At 36.6% G+C, this 15,668-nt stretch overlaps 1 protein-coding gene across 1 annotated transcript in view; it reads right to left on the bottom strand.

Moving 5' to 3' along the window:
* prkx (protein kinase X-linked) overlaps positions 1-15,668 on the bottom strand; it is a 56,684-nt gene that overhangs the window by 31,643 nt on the left and 9,373 nt on the right. Inside the window, exon 2 of the mRNA XM_059327839.1 lies at positions 3,972-4,140. Within this exon, the coding sequence (XP_059183822.1) occupies positions 3,972-4,140 (169 nt within the window). The remainder of the gene's footprint in view (positions 1-3,971; positions 4,141-15,668) is intronic.

The raw sequence follows: 15,668 nt of genomic DNA on the forward strand, positions 1-15,668 counted from the left end.
TCTTTTTGCTTGTTCTCTTTTCTGAAGCCATATAACCTCCATCTGTAATCAGGTTTTAGTTCAAAATATACACCACTACTATATACAACCATGTGCCATTATATACTGAGCTCAGATCATTAGATCAGTTGTTTTTGACGCTGCTTCGTTCACTTGGATCCTAACCTTTATGTAAATAGGCTGGCTGATAAAAATTGGAATAAAATGGAATCTATATATATACAAAACACTTTTCCAAATGTCATGAATATTGGGCAAAAAAAATTGGGTCCCCACATGGTAAACATATTTAACTACTTCCATTTTTACAACATCTATGCACATCCTCTCCTGTCCTCTCCTCTCTGCTCTGTGTAAACAGGCTGCAGTTCTGTATGATTTTCAGGATTTTATGGTTTTAAACAGGATCTTGTTATTCCAAACTATTTATTTTTGGCAATGTTTAAATGAGACATAAAGCGATTTTGACAGAAATATCACAATTTTAAGTTTCATTTTTGTTAGCATTTGAGCTCAAACTCTGACAATGTTTGTTTTTACAGTTTTATTTCTAGGTCGGTCAAAGGAAACAAGATTAAAAGGTAGGCTTGTGAAAACAATGATACTTAATTACTATTTTGGGATATAAATTTAGTTTTAGAAAGTTTCATCAGGTGACGAAATAAATTCATTATTATAAGACATTATTCTAACTTTAGACAAGTAATTAATTTCTTATTTTAATTATTTAATGAATCACAGGATTTTCAGGTATAGGCTTGTATAAAGACCAGATGAAGATAAGTACCTTATATTTATTTAGATTTCAGTAATTTAAATGTTTAGCTTTGTTTTGGTTACTTTTTTTTAAATATTTTTTTTACCAGAAACCGTTGTGAAACCAATGACCCGTTCAAGGGCTGTCAGAAAGTTCAAACTCAGTTTGTTTGTAACCGAAATTCATTGTGGTCTAAGCACAGAACCTTGTGGAACATCATGACTAAAATGACAGTGCAGTGTCATACTGGATTTTTCAATGCAATCTGGGAGAAAAAAAAGTGATTGCACTTCAAGAAAATGCCGTTATTTACAGGAATTTTCTGTAAATTTATCCTGAAAAGTTTTACAGTTAACTGTAAATACTCAATAATATACTGACAAAACTGTAAACAGATTCTCACCCGGTACTCCGGCTTCCTCCCGCAGTCCAAAACAATGCACTTAGGTTTAATTGGTGACTCTAAATTGCCCGTAGGAGTGAATGAGAGCGTGATTGTCTGGGGACCTGTCCAGGGTGTACCCCGTCTCTCGCCCAATGTCAACTGGGATCGGATAATCGGTTAAGGATAATGAATTAATTTATTAATGAAAACTGTAAACAGTATTGTGTTGCAAATTTACAAGCATACAGTAAAATATGAATATTTATTCATAGTAATACACTGTATTTCTAAAATACAGGAAGAAACTCTTTAAAATACAGTACTTTCTACACTGAACGGTTTTACAGTGTATTTTAACACATCAACACTGCACATGTTTCTACTGTAACAGTCCTCACATTGTTCAACAAATCACCAGCCGGCAGAGTCACTCTCTAAACTCTATCACGTTGATGAATGAGCTGTCAGTCAATCACACATCACAGGCTTTCAGAACCAGGAAGTAAAGATGATAAAATGACAAGTGAAGAAACAGCTGGGAAGCAACACGCAGTATCTAGAAACTGACAGCAAGACCACCAGCACAACTAACAGCTACCTACGAATAACATGGAGTTACCTGTCGCTTTGATCACAGCTGTAATCGTATCAGAAAGCCGTGAGGCGGCTGTCGTCTAGATCCAAGTCAGAGAAGCAACATAAGAGTGAAAATAAACTCCAAACAGCAGCAATTCAAGTATTTCAAAGCAGCACAGTGAGTCTTTTTATTTGTTCCATTTCATAGAATGGTTTAATTTTATATTAAATTTCAGACTCCAATGGAGCCTAACCCCAAAAGCCTCTCATTATACTGTGTATGACTTTAATAAATGGGAGTATAACCGAAAATCATATCATATTGTGTTGAACTGTGCTGAAGTAAACTGAACAGCTGTAAGGACCCCAATATATTTAGCTTCATAAAAACACTAGAATTTTATCTGGCAGGCTATTTATTTAACGACTATGTTAAGTACAAAGAAGGAATGTAATTATATTAATAGAGTTTGAGACTGAAACTACAGGATAAGCATCAATAAGAGAGAATATTGGAAATTATAATTCATAGTCTGCTCCTTAAGTCTTTTAATCACATTAGGACTATATCAGTGGATAGATCTATTGTATAATGGAAATCAGAATAGTTCTGGAATTTAATTTATTAATGCATAATATCTTCAAAGAGAGCAGACATAAAGGTGAATATTTGATTAGTTAAAAAACACAGATGTTTTAAAGCACTATACTTCTTTCCAAGATTGAGGGGAGAGTTTGTGTGTTAGGCTCAGCTAGGGATTTAGCTTATTGTCACAGTGAGGTTGCCAGGTTTGATACCATCGTGCCCCTACAGAGACCCTTCCCAAAACAACAAATAGCTATTTCTACATGCCTGTTATTTTGGTTTAACGAAGGAGATACAACGCATTTACAAATTTATTTTGGGCCGAGGCAGGCAACTCTAGCTTCCACTTATGCTAGGCTAACTGTGTCCTGGCTTAATAATGTTCCAATTAAATATTCCCTTAAAAGAAATAACAAGAGAGTACACTGTAAACCTTAGATGTAAATTTGCAGTGAAATCTGAATAGTATACACATTCTACTGTATTGATGTCATACCATATATAGCAGTGCAATCTTGGAGAAAAATATGTGATTACAGCACTTTGTTTTTAATTATTATTATTCCTAAAGGGAGCATGTGTAATGTGAATAAAAGTGGTCCAATTACAGAAACTTGTGGGACACCACAATTTACATTAACATACAGTGTCATGCCATATAATTCAATGTAATCTAGGAGAAAAATATGTGATTACAGCACTTGGTTTTTAATTATTATTATTCCTAAAGGGAGCATGTGCAATGTGAATAAAAGTGGTCCAATTACAGAAACTTGTGGGACACCACAATTTACATTAACATACAGTGTCATGCCATATAATTCAATGTAATCTGGGAAAAAAAATATTTGATTACAGCACTTTTGGAGAATGACATTAACAGGAATATACTGTAAATTTATGCTGAAAAGTTTTACAGAGTACTGGAAATTTTCAGTCATTTACTGACAAAATTGTGAACTAAATTGTGTTGTAAGATTACAAGAATACTGCTAATTTATTTAGTAAAAAAAAAAAAAAAAAATGAGACAATGGATATTTAAGCTTATATTCACTATGTATAAGAAATTATTAACTGCATAGAGGTGCATATAGTCAGATTTACCGAATTGTCTAATTGTTTATGGATTTAATTTATGCATTATTAGTAAAAAATAAATATTAAATTGATTAATTTTACATTTTTCTGCACTATCAAGCTGTGCACCATGGTACAATAGTATCTTATATGATCAGTTAGGTGCAATTAATGCATCTGATGACAGTAAAGTCATTGTGAATTTAAAGTTTTGTGAAATATTGCAACATGAATATCACAATATGAGCATACGCTGAGTCCTCACTGAGTTATGTATGTGCAGCACAAAATGTGAGATCAGTTTTTTCTTGCTTTTCCCTCCAGAGCAGCGGCCCCAGTAATAATTTGTGTGCCGTCCATATGATCTACAACTGATGGCATCAGAGGTTGCTTCTAATATCAGACTCGTGAACACTTCATTACACTCAAAGTGCTGTTTGAATTACCAGATTATTCTCGGTTTTCTTTCAAAGCACGGACCTTTATTTCTAATTTGAATCATTGAGGCAGACTGTGCCGGCGGAGAGCGAACTTTGACCTCCTTCGTAAGAAATGTGTGTTTGCGGTTGAGACTGGGGAGCGGACTCACAGTCGGATGAGGAAGGGGTGGTTGACCTCTGCCAGCACCTCCTTCTCATTGTGGACGTGCTGCTCCTGCTTCAGTCGGATCACGTCTGGGATCTTCATCTGCTTCAGGGCGTGGAAGGCCCTGCTCTTCTTGTCCTTGACCAGGAAGACTCGGCCAAAAGTCCCAGTGCCTGAAGCGGGGGGGAAGGGGTGGGGGGGGGACAGGGGGGAGGAGGATTATCCACCGTGACAGGAATCCACAGCACACAGGGGAAATAGACCATGACAAATAACCGCTTATCTAACGTTCTGCATGTATTGATTATGTTTGGGTGCTGTGTTGTACTACGCTGATGTTCAAAGCTGTCATTTATCATTAATGCATGCATACAAATATTCACTGATGTCAAGCACAAAAGAGAAGACAGATAATAGAAGTGATGCATGAAAAATGCATACATAAATATACAATGTAGTTATGGCTGCAACCACACTTAGATGTACAGTAGTTGCACCTTAGATGTAAATTGTCACTGAAATCTAAACAGAATTCCACGGTGCTGATGTCATGCAGTGTCATTCTGTACATTGCAATGCAATATGGGAGAAAAAAAATATGGTGGTGACTACACTTTAAGATAATGCCATTATTTACTGTAAGAGAAAGCTGTTATTATTATTATTATTATTATTATAACAATTTTATTATTAAAGGAAGCATGTATCGTGTGAATAACAGTGGTCCAAGCACAGTATCTTGTGGAACACCGTGACTAGCATCAATGTTATTATAGCCATTAAGAATTTACTGTCAATTTACACTGGAAACTTTTGGTGTACTGTACATTTTCAGTAATTTACTGACAAAACTGAACAGTATTGTGTTGTAACTGTAAAAAATATGCACGCATTTAGACAGATAGTCAAAGACAGAAAATAAAATATGGTAAAACAACAGTAAAATGAAACTGTGACTGCTCATCACATTTTCAAATTTCCAACATGATCATATGATCCGTAGGGTTAACTATTAAAGCTAAAACTATTAATGAATAAAAGAAAATAAAAGCATCTGATTAAAAGCACAAAAAGCTGTAGTTTTTTTTCTCCAAAAGAATCAATTGAATATTTCTGTGCGACATTTTTTAAAATGTTCAGGGTTAAGACTGTTGGTCAGATAAAAAAGAAGCTATTTGACATTGGGCTTGAGAAATTGTGAAAGGCCTTTTTCACTATTTTCTGAGATTTTATTGAGCCAAAAGTTAATTAATTATTTGGAAATAATGAGCAGACCAATCAAAAATAAAATGAATACAGAATTATTAAAAGATTTGGGTCTAAATCCTAATTTTTCACAAAACAAAACAATAACATGTTTATACTCCTTGAGTATATTCAGTCCTTTACTGAAAAAACTGTGAACAGTATTGTGTTATAAATTACAGTAATATACTGCAAACTTATTTCTAGTAAAACACTGTATTTCTAAAATACAATAAGAAAATACAGTACTTTGCAGGCGAAGCTGCTGCCAGTTTATTGCTGTAAATATACATTAAGTTTTACAGTGTACTACAACAATGGTGGGAAGAGAAAAAGAGAAAGAAAGACTGAATATAGTGAAAAATTCATAACAGGTGTTGCATAATTAAATATTATTGCTTTGTACCTTTGTGGACTCTGGGCGATAATTATTGTGGCCAATCAATATCGCGTCGAAGAATAATCTCGTCTTTTGCCGAAGCTTACTCAGCATTATAATAAAACACAGTTTACTCAAGGTCCATCGAAGAACTTTTTGTGTTGCTTTTGTATTAAAACAGCTTCTTTCATTTCCATCATGGATAAAACACGTCATTTTAAAGCAACATCGCTTTGTGAGAAGCATGGTGCACCTGCTAACTATGCTATACAATAGGAGAGCACAGTGTGTTTTTAGTTTTCAGTGAACGGGGAGGATGTGTATGAGAGAAAGGACGGCAGTGGTTTTGGTGCAGCAGGACCTGCAGAGGCTGTGAACGCTGCCACTGTGATTGCTTTACTGCAGTCGAGGGGACACACTAATTACTGGTGACATCAGACTGACTCTGGTCCTGTGGTGGTCCTGGTTCTAGACTGTAGATCAGGGGACTCAAACTCAAATTACCTGGGGGCCGCTGGAGGCAGTATCAAAATGACCAAAAAAAAGACACAAAATGACTGAAAAAACACTAAATTACTTTAAAGACACAAAATGACCAAAAAAAGACACAAAATGACAAAAAAAGACACAAAATGACAAAAAACGACACAAAATAACTGAAAAAACACTAAATTACTTTAAAGACACAAAATGACAAAAAAAAGACACAAAATGACAAAAAGAGACACAAAATGACTGAAAAAACACTAAATTACTTTAAAGACACAAAATGACAAAAAAAGACACAAAATGACAAAAAAGACACAAAATGACCAAAAAAAGACACAAAATGACCAAAAAAGACACAAAATGACTGAAAAAACACTAAATTACTTTAAAGACACAAAATGACAAAAAAAGACACAAAATGACCAAAAAATACAAAGAATTACCAAAAAATACACAAAATTATTTTAAAAAGACACAAAATGACACAAAAATGGCAGAAAAAAAAACTAAATTACTTAAAAATGAAACAAAATGACCCAAAAAAGACACAGAATTACCAAAAAAGACACAAAATTATACAAAAAAAGACAAATTTACCAAAAAAAGACACAAAATTGCAAAAAAAGTAATTAAAGGGACCTTCCACACACAATACGGTAAAGTGCCATTCATATAAAACTCACATTAAACTTTCATATCAAGGTGGGGGCCACAAAATATCGTCAAGAGGGCCGCAATTGGCCAGCGGGCCGCGAATTTGACACCCATGGTGTAGATGAAGGTGGTCTGATCACATCACATCTGTTTTCCGATGCATGATCACAAGTTTTGCATTAAGAGTTCATTTACTTGCACATGGGCATGGATTTCTTGTTTCTTTAAGTGCTCAAACATCAGGTTGAGGAACCCAGCATCAGTCACACTCTGTTGACATGATGACAGGCTGTTATTATCATTCTTAACTATAAATGTAGGAGTTCCAATAAACTGTCTGCCTCCAGGGCACCAACTGAAACTTTACTTTCAGTTTAGTCTCTCTCTCTAAGTATCATGATTAGTTGTGTCGCATTCTGCTCTTATATGTAACTCAACATGCCATAGTTCCCTACTTTATTTCTATTCATTTTCTTTGATTTATATTTGTATTATACACTGTAAAAAATGTTTGTAGCAATTACAGTAAAACACTGTCAAATTGCATCAGAAATAGGGCGTAAAATTAAAAAATTGTATATCACCATATTAGACACTTAGTTACCTTAAATCAAGGAATAGTACAAAACTTAAACTGTAAAAATATAAAAAAGAAAACCATTTATGTAAAATTAATGGAGTAAAACCAAAATTTCACAAATAACAGGATTATTCAGTCTAAATTATTATTTTTTTACTGATATTTACTGTATTATTATTATTATTATAGTCACTGTATTTTTTACAAAGAAGTTCGAGCAACCACAGCTGCCAGTTTTTTTTTTTTTAACAGTGTAACAGTCTTCAATGTGAGGCGACATATAAGCTTTACTTAGATGGGCCACCTAGGTATACTCTTGCCCGCCCAAGTATATTGTCCTTTTATTTGGTAATTTAATGGTCTGCCTCCAAAGAACAGCCGTGAAAGCTCCGGTATTTGAGTTGCACCTGAACGCAGCACACGGAGGAAAAACGCTTTGTTGTTGGAAAATTTTAACATGTCCAAGCCCAAGTCTGGTAGCTGCTTACCAAGGTTATTATAGTTAACGAAAACTAACTAAATAACGAAAACTAGAATTGAAAAAACATTTTCGTTAACTGAATTAAAAAATAAAAACAAGACTTTTTTAAAAAACGATAACTAACTGAAACTGTATTGTGTGGTTACAAAACTAACTAAAACTAACTAAAATTATAGTGAAAATGTCCTTCGTTTTCGTCTTTGTCATTTTTTTTTCATACATAACCCAGTGTTTCTATTTCTCCACAGCTGAGTGTGTGTATTCCTGGTTTGTGGGCTTCCGGTTAATATGCTCACATACACTCACTATGTGAAAGCGGACTGTGTGCGTTTGTGTCTTTTACGCACTGCATCTCTGTTATGTCTGAAGACACACAGGAGAATCGCGAGTGAAATTACCATAATGACACCATATTGGCTGTAAAGAGCAACTTCTCAGCTTTCAGAAAACATTGACATTTTTCTGATAGAATAAACTTTTCAGTTATTATGGTAATCCGAAGTGCGCTTGAGCAAACGTAACGCCGACGCAACACTCTGTAAACTTTGGATGTTGGTTAAGCCAAAGGAAATAAAGGCAAAATTTATTATGACCTCCTTGAATCCTCCCCCAACACAGCCTATTATAAAAAAAAAAAAACTAATAAAAACTAAACTAAAACTAAGCATTTTCAAACAATAAAAACTAAACTAAAACTCAGCAAACTCACTCTAAAAACGAATTAAAACTAACTGAATTGTAAACAAAAATTCACAACGAAATTAAAACTAAAACTAATGAAAAATCCCAAACTATTAAAACCTTGCTGCTTACGCACACACAGAATCTAATTCAATGGCAAACAATCTGCTAACAGCATCACTGAGCTAAAACCAAACTGCATTGCATTAGTAATATACAACATGACAATGTGATTAACATAATATTGTTTGTTTAGAAACGGACCAACGGAGCCACTAGTGTCTGACAGGACGTGGCGCTTTACCGCACAGAACCGATCACATTTCCATAAAAGTGGGAAGAGGGACGTTGTGTTTTTTGGGGGTGATGAGACGAGACATGGCAGGGTAAGAACCTAGTGTCAGTTATTCTGGAGATTGCAGTGCTGCTTCACTTTCTTCTTCTGTTTATTGCCGATTGTCAAACTAGCTTACGATTGGCGTACACTGTATGATCGGATAGTTTAGTTTGAGCACATAAATTGTTATTTTGCTGCCGATATACTATCCCATTGTCAATCCATGACCTGAGAGCTCACACTGTTAGTGTAAAATAGATAATAAAACAGCATGTCAGCCCCTGTAGACCATTTTGACAATTCATAATTGTCAATAAAGATTTTCAATAAAGATGTCGGGCTGGGCGATATATTAATATAAATAATAAATCGATATATTTTTTAAATGTGATATGGAATTAGACTATATCGCATATATTGATATAGTTCAAATTTGCACGGTGATTCTTGCTCCAGCCGGCTTTTATTTAAGATGTTTTTTCATTTAAATGTGCACTTTATGGAGCTTTGATTTCAACCAAAATAAAAAGTACTCCTGTTGTTATACAGTATTTAATGTTCACTTAAATAAACGGTTTCAATAAAACTACTTGTGACATGTCATATTTGACTTTAACTGAACATTTTCTCCCACGGAGCAGTAAAAAAATATCAGGATATATATCATATATCTATATTCAGCCTAAATATATCGAGATATGACTTTTGGTCCATATCGCCAAGCCCTAATAATTGTTTAACAAACAGCTGCACATGAATAACAACCTGCATTGTGTATTTATGTGAACTGTGTCCTGTGGCACGGGAATGCCTTTATATTATTTATTTATTATTATTTGCGTCTGTAGATTATATGAAAGTTATGGAGAGCGATAAAAAGGTGACCTTATGGCATTAGAGTATGCAATGAAAAATCTGGGTGCACCTACATTTTATGATGGTGCACCTAAAAAAAAGAAAAGAAAGTTAGTGCAACCAGTGCAAAAAGTTAGTCTGGAGCCCTGTAATTAGCTTGTCAGCTAGCTTGCGTCACCTTTCTCTTGACGGAATTGTATCGGCCTTGCTCTCACCTCGCCTTTAGGTGCATTACTTCTCCAAATCTGTTCCTAAATTTACTTTTCCTAAAGAGCAACTAAATGTTAATTCATTCAGTTGCAAGCATCAGGCTATTATTCTAAGTTGGCACATGCTTAAAAGAACATCCTACTTAGTTTAAAAGCTTGATAGCCAAACGAGAGCCATTTAGTAATTGTGCAATAATTATCCGATTAGCGACTAATCGTTTCAATATTCGGTGTCTATTGACTTGATCTAAATAGTCGTTAGTTGCAGCCCTAGTTTGTCCTCACCCCAGTCACACCTCGATTATAACTCTGTGGGAAACACAGAGGAGGTGGTTTGTTATTTTACTGTTCTGTCCTTCTTTAAATCAAAAATAATAATCAATTTCTCTGTGGGATAGGTCAGACAACAGAAAACAGTGTTTAGGCACAAGTGATCAGACTGAGGACAGAAAAAGCATCCTAGGGAGGCAAAATGACTGCACTTTCTGTGGCCTCATATTGCCCTGAGCTGTGTTGTTGTTTTCTTCCAAAAGACGAGTAGAAAGCATTTTATTTGTGCGGTGCTGATGAGCAGTGAGGGAGACAATAAATGGCTGATGACAATATGTGATATAACAGCCACTCTGAGTCAGACATGAACTGCAGTGACTTCCTAATGAAATGCTGGCTGTCTCATTCCTCTGCTTTACCAACAATGAACCTTTGTCTCAGGTCTATTGGTGTTTCCATGGCAACAAAGAAACAGCAGCGCGCCGTCGGTGTCGGATGAACACCTCCTATCTCCGTAATGTCAAACTTTTAAAGCAATAGAAAAACACCTTATTTTTCAACTAGATTTTTTTAAAATCCTGTTGCTTTGGATCAAGATACAGCTCAGGTTTTTTCAGCTCTCACAGAGCCAGTTATGGTCGGGTCAGGTAAGGTTTTTTTTCTTTTAAGATTTTTTTTTTCTTGCATTTTCATCCTTTATCTGATAGTGACAGAAAGAATGGAAGGGAGAGAAAGCAAAAGGACCTCAGGCCGGATTCAAACTCCAATGAAACAGGACTCAACCTTAGCGGTAACACTCTACCAGTGAGCCACGACCGAAAAACCATCAGTCTAAAGAAGTCCTCTGCCCTGGGACTCTCTGGATGTTTGATCCTGATTTAATATGTCTTTGCTTAACTGTTTGATACATAGATCTTTATATGGACTACTGCTGTGCCGTGTGTGGGGTCAGGTCTGTGAGCCACAGCAACGGCAGTTACCATGACTCTATTCCACAGATTAGAGTTAAGTCCAAAGTTTGTTCGTTCGTATCAGATGGATAAAGCTGTAAGTTGAGTAACATCAGAATTGAGGCGGAGGGAGACGTGACAGCGCCAGTTCAAAGTTCCAGACAGTGATAGTGTTTCTACTGTGACTGTGATAGAAAAAGGAATAGAAAACCTGTCCAGAGGATCTCCCTGATGGAAACAAGTGACCGTGAGGAGCAGCAGGGAAGTAGACATTAGGGGTGTTTCTATTGCAGTCCAATACCCTGAATGAGGCGGGTCTCACTCGCCGAAAAGCCCCTAATTTGAATATGAGCCGTCCAGGGCGGTCTTTTGTCCAGACTTTTTTTTCCCCTGAAAAAAGCCTTGTTGCTGATTGGATAGAATGCTAAGCAGAATGTGACATAGTACTCGATGCCACAACAACACTCACCATTTTGAAAAGCCAGCTAAGCAGTGTTGCCAACTTAGCAACTTTGTCACAATATTCAGCGACTTTTCAGACCCCCTTAGCGACTATTTTTCAAAAAAGCAACTGGCGACTTTTTCTGGTATTATTGGAGACTCGTTCTTACTCTTCTTAACGAGTCGCGGGGGCCGGCGGCTCGTTAAGAAGAGTAAGAATGAGTTGAAGTGGCACAGTCCTCCTGCAGCAGTCTCTCCCAGCTGCAGTCACAGAGCCGGAGGGGATGTTAAACCCTTAGCGTCCAGTCTGCAAATTGCTAATAGGCTAACAGTTAGCTCTGTAGCAGTACAGTGTGTATGTTCTGCAGCTACAAGAGGTGTTCACTTGGCGATCTCTGTTTACAACAAGCACCGGACACTCAGCATAGTTAGCAATGCCGGTTAATTCACAATCACGATGTTTATTACCAGCGGAAAGGTTGTGCATAATTAGCCATGCTGCTTTGTTCATCAGCTGATGACGTTGTGCACGGTTAGCGATGGCGGCCACAGTTGTGTCAAAGATATAAGAGAAAAGCAGAAATATCTAAAACATCCTGAAGAAAGCCTCAAGAAGCAGAATTGCATCTATGAATGACTATGTGAGATCTGAAAAAACCTGAGCTGTATCTTGATATGAAGCAACAGGATTTTTTCGAAATTTGTAAAAAAAATTAGGTGTTTTTCATTGCTTAAAAAGTTCAACATTATGGAGATACGATGTGCTCATCTGAAACCAACGGTGCTGCTGTTTCTTTGTTGAACTTGAAAAAATAGATAAGGACAGATACCTTACTGTCAGGTATTTAACACCACTGCCTCTCTGCATAACAATGTGCTGAGAACATTTCACCTGGCTGAACAACCCCAATGCACAAGGGCTGCATTGTGTGAAAGTGTTGCACAGGGGAGAAAAAAACAAAAAGATGACTTAGTCATGCTATAAATCATATAGCTGCTTCTTTGGTATTTCCTGAGCTATACTGTAAAGATTAGATGTCAATTTGAGATAAAATCTGAACTGTATTTTACTGTATGGTGTCATACAGTGTCACACTGTATGGTTTCCACTACGTTCACATTCATTTAGCAAAAAAAAAAAAGCTAAACTCTTAGCTTTTTAGTATCAATTACTACCCTATGAATTACTTCCCGTCGCTAAAAACATGTACCTTTCAAAATAAGAGCACATGGCTGTGTTAACAGAATCCACCACAGCATGAATAAAATACGCAATGATTAAGATCAGTGTATGTGATGGAATGGTGGCATTAGAATGTTTAAGAGGCCACCAAATTTAGGCTTTTACGGGAAAGATTTCTGCAGGGGAGCATGCCCCTGGATTTCCCTTGTTGGTTCGGGTCCCTGCCTCATAGTCTCATACAATCCTGTATGAAACACTGGTTGTGAAGCTTGTTTTGCGGTTGAGTTTTCGTTTTCTATACTGTCTAAAATGCGGGACCGTGTCTATGTTCCCCAGGTCCTATATTCCCCTCTTTGTATGAGACTGGGGAAATATCACCCTTTTTCTCCGCTTTTCCCAAAAAGGGTCCTATGTTCCCCGGTCTGTTACTTTTTCCACCATTACTGGCAAATTCCATGGCCTATGTAGGCCTATGGGCTAACCCTAACCCGGGGAACATAGGGATGAAATGCTGATTGTTATTTACACATGCACACCATCCAGGGAACAAATAACTCTTTAACCTGCTGCTGAAAAATATCCTAGAGGAAACACTGTACTGTATATTGTAATGTAATGTGGGACAATTACAGAGATTACAGCAATTCAGTCGTTATTTACAGAAATTTACAGTAAATATACTGCAAATTTATTTCTAATAATATGGTAAATGGACCTGCCCTATAGCGATTTTCTAGTCGCTTTGCAACCACTCAAAGCGCTTTACACTACAGACTTCACACACACATTCATACTGGTGGCAGAGGCTACCCTAAACGGTGCCACCTGCCACCATTGGGAATTCATTCACACAGCAATGAACGCAACATCTGGAGCAATTTGGGGTTCAGTATCTTGCTCAAGGATACTTGGACATGTTGGCTGCCATGGTCAGGGATCAAACCACCAACCCTCCGATCACTGGACAGACGCTCTACCAACTGAGCCACAGCCGCTGCATATCTAAAATACAGTAAGAAACTGCAAAAAAAAATCAGTCAATTACTGTAAATTTACAAGGTTACAGGGACAAAACACAACTGGCAATTAGATTCAACCAAGAAATGGCCAGATGATACCGGAGACTAATACACTGTCACTGATAGTTAACACTCTGGAAACTGGGTCATCACTGACTCATCCACCTGCTCTGTTTCTGGGGAAACAATTGCACGGCACGCAACTTTTAATAAATAAACAAATCCTTAAATATCATGCCGAGGATGGGGATCTTTAAAACGATTTCATTTGCTCTGACTGGTCTGCAGTCATTGGTGCTTTCAAGTGAAATTCTCTGGGTCATATAGGCTACGACGGCATGTGACTGCAGCAAATCTATCAAATGGCGCAAGAGAGTTGCCTCATGATTTCAATGACAATTAAACAACAACAGCAGGCAGATAAAGAGCTTTAGTTGATTTGTTTTAGGCAGCAAATCCCTCTCATCAGACAAAATGGCTTGGCAAATTGGATTTTTGCGTGCAGCTCAGAAGCTCGAAGCTTTCTCCCACCAGCACAGAATGACTGCTGTTTGCTGCTGCACACCTCCCTGACAGGCATTAAGCTCAGGCTTTGTTGCTTGCATGTAGCTTAATGCATATTATTGAGCTACATGTCATCTATAAATACGCAGTATGAGATCATAAATCACAATGTATGTTAAATCTAACTATTGCTATTAATGAAAAAGGTTTGAAGCATGCAGTGTCATCACTCTGCGGTGGTTACTATCAATTCATTTACCATCTGGCCTTTTATGATCAATCTGTTACACTGTCAACTGTAAAACACAGCACGGTTAATGCAGAAGACTCAATAGATGGCTCTATGTTATTCTCACCCGTTTTCTTTGAAGAAAATTGCTAAAAATACACGTTTCTTGAACAGGCCATCTGTTATGAATGTGTCCGTTAGAAAAATGTACCAAAAATGGAGCTTAAAATGGGGATATTTCTTCAAAAAATAATTGTATTCTACATCTCTCAATTAAAATGTTGTCAAAAAAATAAACTGTTCTCTCCTTGCCTTTTCATGGATCCATCCATCCATTCTTGTTCGCTTATCCGGGGCCGGGTCGCGGGGGCAGCAGGTTAAGTGATTTAATGTCTTTTCTGTCTTTGGAAAATAAATATTTCTTGAGAGGCTCAGCAGCCAATTTTTTTAATAAAAGATGGCAACCTTCCATCACATATGTGAGTACCCTCACCTCTCTGGACCCCAACTGAGTCCATTTGATGCATCCAATTTTCATTTATTTTATCAAGGTTTTTTTAACGAGCACACTCGGCATCCTGTGTTTATATTTTATGTATTGTTATTGTTAGTATAATAGTTAATGTTTCTGTTTCTCTGCTCTCTTGCCTCCCTTTATATTATTATAATACTATTATAATTATCATTGTATAGTATTTATTTCTCTTTTTGTTTTGGGGGTTGTCTTTTTTGTGGTTCTTCGTTCTAATGTACCGTTTAAAAAACAAAAATGTGGAAAACAGCTGTGGAATAACTTATGTCTTGCATTAATGCTTATGAATGCTGATTTCTAATAAAAATATTATACATGTTTTTAATAATTAACATTAAATAGATCCTGTAAAAAAACAAAAAAATATGCATTCCTCTGCAACTATGAAGCCATGATTGATTCTGCTGAGACGAACGGTCACGTGACTGTATTATAATATTTAGGGATGGAGTGACGATGCGTTGCAGAGAAAGTAAGTAAGTAAGTAAGTTAGTCGCTCACTGGAGAGAAAGCTGAGACGAAAAAATCTTGCCAAAGAGCATCCAAAGTGTGGGAGTATTTTGTGCAGAGACCGAACAACATGGTGCTCTGCACACTCTGCAAATTATAAAAGGCATGTCTGGTTTATTATTTGTCTCCACCCAAACGTAATATATATTACCA

This window comes from Centropristis striata, chromosome 24 (genome assembly GCF_030273125.1).
Source record: "Centropristis striata isolate RG_2023a ecotype Rhode Island chromosome 24, C.striata_1.0, whole genome shotgun sequence".
Lineage (NCBI taxonomy): Eukaryota > Metazoa > Chordata > Actinopteri > Perciformes > Serranidae > Centropristis > Centropristis striata.